This window comes from Antrostomus carolinensis, unplaced genomic scaffold (assembly GCF_000700745.2).
Source record: "Antrostomus carolinensis isolate BGI_N321 unplaced genomic scaffold, ASM70074v2 scaffold19874, whole genome shotgun sequence".
NCBI lineage: Eukaryota > Metazoa > Chordata > Aves > Caprimulgiformes > Caprimulgidae > Antrostomus > Antrostomus carolinensis.
The window spans coordinates 29,979-38,882 of record NW_010313063.1 but is presented as its reverse complement, the minus strand read 5'-3'; the positions used below and the strand labels follow the sequence as shown (position 1 = coordinate 38,882).

The 8,904-nt window shown below is 38.2% G+C and overlaps 1 protein-coding gene across 1 annotated transcript in view; it reads left to right on the top strand.

The window, feature by feature from the left end:
- PALS2 (protein associated with LIN7 2, MAGUK p55 family member) overlaps nucleotides 1-4,132 on the top strand; it is a gene marked incomplete at its 5' end in the record, with an annotated part of 9,258 nt that extends 5,126 nt beyond the window's left edge. The window contains 2 exons of the mRNA XM_010167229.1: nucleotides 167-295; nucleotides 3,310-4,132. Coding sequence (XP_010165531.1) covers nucleotides 167-295; nucleotides 3,310-3,486 — 306 coding nt within the window. The remainder of the gene's footprint in view (nucleotides 1-166; nucleotides 296-3,309) is intronic.
- Nucleotides 4,133-8,904: the final 4,772 nt, after the last annotated feature.

Genomic DNA, 8,904 nt, shown 5'->3' with positions numbered 1-8,904 from the left:
GCATTTCAAAAGGCAGCGTAGGAGTTTCTAAAATAGAAATAAGAATCTTTGCATATGTGTTTCTGCCCATTGTAACAGACTAGTTTTGCAGTGCCCCTTAAGTAATGGGGACATGTGATGAGTCGTTCTCAAAGTTGTTTTTTTTTTTCTTTTTCTTTGCTTCTAGGCCCTGAAAATATTGAGGACTTCAGAATTCATGCCCTATGTAGTGTTTATTGCTGCTCCAGAATTGGAGACTTTGCGTGCTATGCACAAGGCTGTGGTAGATGCTGGGATTACAACCAAACTTCTCACTGTAAGCAGATTATTTCATATTTAGTTTGCTTTGAACAGGATGTTCTTAGATTATTTTTTTCCTTTCATTTTAGATGGAATTTGTTCTGAAATTAATGTCTCTAAGAAAAGTTGGGCAAGAGTTTTGCTGATTACTTAGAAGTTAATCAAATACTATGTATAAGGCAGATTGCTTCTTTCTTAAAAATAGACCTCTTCCAGAGAAGTGTTGATTACAAAAATTACTTGTAATGTGTTCTTTGGGAAGTGTCACCTTTGACTATTTGCAGCAAACAGTAGATATCTGATGGTGGGAGTTGTTCTGTTGTGTGAATGTCTTTCCTTACTTTCCCCATCTCTTCCCTTAAAAAAGTGCTGTTCAGGTTTGTCGTGTGATACAGGTGTGCTTTAAAACTGCAATCTGTAATCCTTAGGAAAGATATTGCAGCCTGCATTAAAAAAAACCCAAAACAAACAACAAAATGCAACTAAGCCTTGTTTCCACTACTGCAGCAGCACGTGCTGCACTGAGAATGGCTGGGAGCTGCCAGAAAAAGAAGTGTTGAATAGTTGTATCTTCCCCTTAAGTTCTTTGGATTTGTCGTGTAAAGCAAAGTGGCACGTTTTATTCATTAGATCTTCTCTCCTTTTCTGAGACACAGTGTGTAGCAGAGGGAAGTGAGGCATGCTTCCTCCAGTGCATCAAATTATAAATATTCTGTATGGTCATGAACTTACTCAGCTGCAGGACCAAAGCAGAAAAAGCCGGATTGAGCAGTTAAACCGACTGTCCTCTGTGTTCAGCAGTACAGCTTCCCCATCTGAGAAAAGCTGTGGTTTGCTGACAGCTCACGATGATAGTGCTGCAGCTTAGATAGCAGCATCTTGTATAATGGTGATGGGGCATTCAAAGCAGTAAAATGGGAGGGTAGGTTAATTTCCACTAAATGAATATGGGATTTTTAGTCTTTTTTTTTTTTTTTCTTTTCAAATCTGTGAGATCCCATTCTCTCAACCCCACGAGAAACTGTCCAGTCCTAGTCATGGTTTCTGGTTATTATAGATTCTAGTATCTCTGTGGGTGATCTGCCCTTTCTCCTCCATGCCCCAAGTGAACTCTGAATTTTGTCATCCATATACAAGAAGGCAAGGTTAAAATTGTTGAAACAAGTATAAAAATAATTTCCTGCGTTTCCTATTATGTGATTCTCTAAAGGACCTCCTTGCCTTTGCTTTACTTGTCCTTATGAATAATAGAAAAGACAGTTCTATTTAAAATATACATTTAGATGTCTTTATGAATTCTAAATAGTATCTGTGCACATGTATATAAAGAATATGATTTCCCATTTCATATTCTTGTACTTCCTGAACAAATGAAAAACAAAGTTAATTTAAAGTATTATGTTCTGCTTGCTAGCTGGTCTGTCTACATTATTTCTACCATCTTTAAGTATTGCTAAAATTCTGTCTCTTGTGATGCTACATTTGCTTGTCTTCTTCATTTACAGTGAAGGTGTGATAGTTTCACTGGGCCAGCCCCTGGCCAGCAGCCAACACAGCCATTCACCCACTTTCCCCCCCACCCCCAGGGGATAGGGGAGAGGACTGGGGGGCAGGGATAAGGAGGCTCGTAGGTTGAGATAAGAACAGTTTAATAATAGAAATAAAAGGAAACTTAAAATAATACTAATATTAAAATAGTAGTGATAATGATAACAGTAACAAAATACGCGATGAGTGACACCCAGTGCAACTGCCCCCCACCCCCCGGCCGAGCCCGGCCTGTTCCCAGATAATGAACCCAGAGGAGCGACAATCCCGAACCGAAACCGCAATCCCGGGAGAGCGAGAGCCGGAGAGAAAGCCAGAGAGAGCAAAAGAGGAAGAGACCCTCACTGATATACTGGACATGACGGGATATGATATGGAATATCCCACTGGCATACCTAAATGCCAGTTTAGCTCATTAATTTAAATATTTCTCACCCCTTTAGATCTCGCACTTGCAGACTGACAGGACACAAAGTCCTTCACTTCCAGTGACAAAAATGCAAACGCTGGTGTGTTATCAGCGTCTCTCTCATAACAAGTCCCAGGCTGAAAAGCAAAACGCAATGCTATTCGAGCCTCTAAAAAGAAACCCAGCTCTGTTCCAGCTGAAAACCAGGACAGAAGGAAAGGCTATTTACAAACTTACTTTTTCATTTTGGCTTTTGTATTTACAGCTGTACCATGACTTGAGTATAATAAAATAAATGTTGTCAAGGGAACAAATCTCATAACTGCTTACGAAAAAATTGCTTTTGTGCAAAAGGAAAGAGGAATTTTCTAAGAATGTAGGACTAATGAAAGATAAAAAAAAGCTCAGTGGGAGCACTTCATGAAGGCTTTATAATGTAGGAATACAAATTTCCCGCATATTTTGCAGCTCATGTCAGAACTTAAATAAGGCAGCAGTAGTTTACAAATGAGGAACTGATGTCAGGTGAGCAAGGCTGAAATGTAGCTTCTAAAAGCTATAAGGTATTCTAGAGCTTTGTTCTACTAGATGTGTATCTTCCATTGTCTTTCATTTCATACTGATTTAAATTCTTGGAGTTTTTGGTGCTTTCTGTGGAAATAAAAAAGGACACAAGTATATTTACGTAACTGATTGACTCAGTCATTCTGAAGCATTAATTTTACTCTTGACTGGATTGTCAGTTGCAAATTCAAAATGATTAACTGTCCGTTGTGCAATACAAGCCTCAGTTCATGTGCTTCTACTGACTTTCTTAAAAATAGCAAGATTTACAAACATTTAGTTGCCGTATTTAACGTCAGTGGCACAGCTTGTGACATTTTCAGCCCTTTCAATGCATTTTAGCTCAAGTCCTGTGTGGATTTACTACAAATTAAAACTTTCATTGGTTTTAAAATATATTCAGTATATAGCTTTAAATAAGCTGCAGTATGTAATGAAGGGATACTTCTGTATTTGTAAGAATTTGCCAAGTCTTATGTTCTTAATAATCATTAAAATCTCTTCAACAGGACACTGATTTGAAAAAAACAGTGGATGAAAGTGCTCGGATTCAGAGAGCGTACAACCACTATTTTGACCTGACCATTGTAAATGACAACCTAGACAAAGCCTTTGAGAAGCTACAGACTGCTATCGAGAGACTGAGGCTGGAACCACAGTGGGTCCCAATTAGCTGGGTATATTGAGATTTCTCAAGAGGAGCTTCAGTAACAAATAAAATCAACTGCAGCAAATATGTTAATGTGACGTTGTGTAGATACCAACAATAACCTACGGCACCTGTGCATTTTTACTCTGTGTATATTCAAAAGTACACTGTTCTGAATTTTTATAAAAATGTTGAAGGGAAAGTGTACTTAAATATGTAATTTATTTTAATTTTTCTAACTTTTTACAGATAACCTTTCTATTCATATCACATGAAGGAAATGCGTTTAAGCATTTTTATATGTTTTGATTTAGTACCTTTGCCTTTTTCATCCAAGAAATGTTCAGTCATTCACTTCAGCATTTACATCTTGGTCTTACATTTTCACTGTGATTAAAAAAAAGGATACTTGAAACAATTTTTGTAAAACTTGTTAACGTCAGTGTTTAACTGGTCAAAAGTCTTTACCTCCTATTAGGAAAGAATACTAATTCCTTTGTTTTTTTTCTTCCTTTAAAAAATGACAATTTTAATGGGAGCAGAATTTTAAATATTAAAAGCAGCAACCAACACACAGCTCCATTGCTCCAGCTTCTTTCAGCTTAATGTTGGTGCATTCTTGATGTTTCACAAATTCTTTGTCTCTTCATTTAGACAACTGTTGTGTAGGTTCCCTTATACGTGTCTCTTAAAAGAACATAAAGCAACACCTCGCAAGCTGCTTATTGGGCTGCTCTTGGGAGCCAACCCGTTCGCCCATTACAGTTGAAGTACTGACCTTAGAAAGCTTGTACGCAAGGTAATTCAGTGCAATTTAAATAATGGTGAAGTAGCCTGACAGAGAAACTGATAACGTGGAGCCTTGTAGTGACACTTAATGTTTAGGACTATTTATTCACACTTGTGAAAACACTTTTGGGTAAAAAAAAAAAAAAAAAAAAAAGCATTTTCTTTCCTTAGGACATTATTTGATATTTGTATAGTGATCTATGGCTTAATTTTCTGTGAAATCTAGCGGTTCCCTATTATCTTTTTGAATATTTGTGTGTGATCAACTGCTGTATTTTTATGAGTGTGATGTAATGGAATTTCTGTGCTTTTTGTTACAGTATTTTTAATTGTATTTTTCATTAGATGGCTTGTGAATTGGAAGCTTACTGCTAAAAAGCAATGTTGTTTATACCTTTTAGTTTTGCAACGTATTTCCTTTTGTTTAGTGACAGCTTTCCCCATAGTAAGCAAGCTCATTTGTAGGTATTAGGTTCAAGTTCATCGATCAAAACTTATGCTGATGTAAATTTCTGCTTAACAAGAACAAAATGAAAATATAGCTTGTCACTAAGACTAGCTCTTTTTGTGACCATATTTTATATTATAGTCTCAGCTGTTGTATATAGTAACATTCACCATCACTTACCGGGTTAGGTGTGTAAACTGAAGTCATCTGTCTGTTTAATTTCTCTTCCATCTGGTGACAGGCACCTGGCTTCTGAATTCTTTCCAACACCAAAGTGTGACATGGAATGCTATCAAAGGGCAACTTCCTCAGAACTATTTCTGAAGGGAAAAGAAGTTTAGACATTGTAAACCAGTATTGCTTCCTTAAAGACTTTTATGTGCACAAGGGAAAGAAAAATGGAGTTGATGCAGTATAGGAAAAGTGTAAGTCTCAAAAAAACCCCTCAAAACACCAGTGTACTACAGATGATTTTAAAAAGCCTGTAAAGTTGGTTGTTGTGGGAGAAAGGGGCAGGGGGGGCTTGAGATCCCAGTGGATGTGGGAAATGTCAGTCGAAACTGTGTATAGCACAGATATATTTGTGGCTCTTAATACTGAGATTTCAGTTATTTGGAGGGGATCTGTAATTTTCTAAGGAAAATTTGTACCACTACTTTGTTTCATTGTTATACTTTTCAGGATGTCTTTTCTCTGGTTTTGTTTTCAGTTTGGCAGAGCTTTTAAATGTGGCACCAGCACGAGACTTTTATTTTCCTTTCCCAGGAGACATGTTCTGTGATCCTGTTGCTCAGAGGCTGCTTTGAGAAGTGGATCGAATGTTGTATGTAGCAGCAATGATAGCAGAGCCATTGCTTGCCTATTTTAATGATTTGCTGTTGGCACTATCTATCTGCTGAACGTGACTCAGCTGTGTTCGTATACTGTGTAATAGGAGATCTACATATGCTGTAAATAAGATGTGCTATCTGGACAGATACAATGCCTTTTCATTATGAGTTAGAAAATACGCTATTTGTGATGCCAAAAGTGGGCTGAGCTGACTCTTCCCTAATGAATGGAGTGAGAAGATTCTTCTGTTTCCACAACATAGTACTTATTTTCATCTTCCTTCCCCCACCCCCATTTACTTACCCAAATGAAACACATGAAACATGGGCACCATGATTTAGTCAGAAAAACCTCTCTGCTCCTGTTTCCATCCCGGAGAGAATACTATCAAAAGAGCCTCCCTAGTTAGCAATCTCCAGATCACCATGTATTTGCTAAAGCCTAAAGCTTTACCTTTTGCTACAGGTTCATGTTGTGTTTTTAAATCGAGCAGTTCACACAGTGGAGCCAGGTGGCTGACTGTTGGGTGGTGTTAATGCAGGTGCTAGTGAGAAGTACAGTTCTGAAGCAGTGAGAGAAGGTGGCTTGCTTAGGTTGCGTGCAAAGATCATGTCAAAGTGTCTGTGGGTTTTAACTGGATGTCACCATGCAGGTTATAAGGAAGAAAACTCCACAAAACCAAGCATGATTCTTCTTACATCTAGTAGTTAAATCTTGAAAATTGAGAGTTCAGATTGGCAGGTATTTAACGCTGGGCGGGGGGAGAGGGGTTGTTTTGTTTTTGAGCTCCTGGGTTTTGTTTTGTTTTTTAGCAAAATCTGATTTTCATCAGATATTCTGCCTGGTAGGATGACTAGAATGAGAATGGTGGTTACTTTTTTCAAAAAATAACATTCTTGGAGGTTCTTAGAATGATGGTGCCATTTCAGAAATACACACAGCAGCAGTAGTCTCTGCCTCGTAGGATATGCTAGATTAGATGTGAGATGGAGACCTGCACATTGTATAGTTAAGGGAGAAAGGCACTATGAAAGGCTAGTTTTGAGCAACTGAAAATATTTCATATAACAGCCACTTGAAGTATTTGGGGGGGTTTAAAATAACTAGGATTTAATGTATCTCATTCTTTACTAAACATTCATTTTCCAGATACTAACAGGAAAACTTTTTACATTGACTGTTAATGGTAAAAATAGGTGAGCCTGAGCGAGGTGAAGATGCTGCTAAATGTTTAAGATATGTGGTATGTATCACAAGATAAATATTTAAATAGTTTAGAAAAATAAATTATCAAATAGTTGTCTGTGTATATGTATGTATGTGGATGGTAAAACAAAAAAATGCTCATGTCTGCTATCACATTACTAAGCTACCATGACTTAATCCAGAAATGTACCTGCATGTGAGACTTTAGAACCAGTACACTTCTCTGCCTGGTTTATTGTGTTTACTAATGTATATTTTTCTAAATATACAGATATTTCAATCTAAAAATTCTATATTTATCTGTAATTTCTATCTGTTTTGGACAGTGCATGAGGTGCTGTAAAGTTCTGTACATATAGAGACTTATAGAAGAAACACTGTAGTTGCCCTGTGAATGAGAAGTTATACATAAAAGTACAGTCAGGATGCCCAGACCTGTAACTTACATCTGTAAGTGCACCAAAACTGCACTTAAGTGTGGACCAGTATGTAAATACTTTGGTGCACATGTACCCAAGTGGTCACCTTGCTGTCTCCAAATGTTACACTAGCAGGTCTACTTTAGGTTCTACACCATGTGACAAGATGCAGTCAATTAAAGTTTAGTGGGATAATTATAATGGGATATGTCAACTTGCATAGATTTATAAAGATCTTTCCAAATGTCCTGCAAATATAAAATGAAGATAAAATTGGAGCAGAATCACAGACCGACATGGGCAAGGGAAATTGAATTTATAACCAGAGCAGTGCCCTTAACTTGTGCTGTGTTCTCCGATCAGTGCAGCTCTCTGTACTTACCCGTACAAAGCTGTGTGAAGCACGATGGCAGATCAGCTCATCACTTTTGAATGTGTTTATATTATCTGTCACATCTTGGATAGGCTCTAACTGTGACACTCTTCTTCCCGGTCCTCTGTACAATTCTAACTCATTGCATCTTCTAAGATCTTACCTAAGTGACTTGCAGTACAAATTGCCTGCAGCTCTGTTTTTTGTTTGTTTTGAAGAGGGTGATTCAGATATGAAACAGGAAACTTTTTTTCTCTTTCAAGCACAGAAAATTCCTGGCTTAGGTACCCTTTGGAGCCAAACTTGCCTCTCTGTTATGCTTAAGGGCCAGTGGAGAGCAATCAAGTAGAGCAGCACTGCAGAAATCAGGAGATGTGGGATACTGCCTGTCTTTACACGAGCTGTTACTGTGAACGTGAACAAATTCAAGTTTCCTTTACCTCTTCCTTGGTTTCCCATCCAGTCTTCATCAATCTTCCTTCTTCATTCAGACTGAACTTGGAGGCAGATGCTGTTTCTCAATAAATCTATAGTGCCTGCAGCAGTAGATTGATTCCCTGTCACTCACTGTTCCTGTAGGTACAGCTTTATGACAAACTATAGGTGGAGGTCTGTTGCAACTGTCATGCACGTGTGTATGGACTACTTGCTTCATGTAGGGTTTCCTGCCTCCCCCTAATTCTGAAGCACTAGAATACTGCATTGTTATTGCCAAACTTAATGATACTATGTTTGCAAAAACTGGTGAGAAATCACTGTATCCAGGTCTAGGTGGTGGTTCTTGGATACAGACTGGCAGCCTGTGGAGCCTCTTGCCTTAAATACCCTCCTGCTGCCCGCCCTACGCAGAGCCTCTCCTGGGCTGTTCCAGGGATGGCTGTAGTTGAAGGTAGTGTCATTTGCTTTCTCTGGTGGCCTGTCATTACCGAAGGTGGTGAAGTGAATGGTGGGCCCAATTTTGGTTTTTTTTCCTGGCTTTCTTTTTTTTTTGCCTACTCTTCTTTTTTTTGTATTTTTACAAAATAAAATTTCCTGTATTTTTAACAAGCTTACTGCTGGGAATCATCTGGAATCCTCAACTTGTGTCTTGCAGAGGAACTAGTGGTCAATATAAGCATCAGTATTTAAGACTGGTATAACTTACTGTTTGCAGTCCAAAGACAGGGAATTTAGGAAAAAAAGTTAACACACTTGTAAAATAACCAATTTTCAGAGACAGCTTTGGCTTCCAAACATTTAAAAAAAGTGCACTCGTGTGCACACACACAGAGAAATAGCTAAATAAAACAGGGGCAAGTACTGCAAGTAATTCACAGTATCTGCCCATTTACCCAAATTCTCCCTGGTGCGACACTGTTCCACAAGCTGCCACGTGTTAAACTGCTGAAC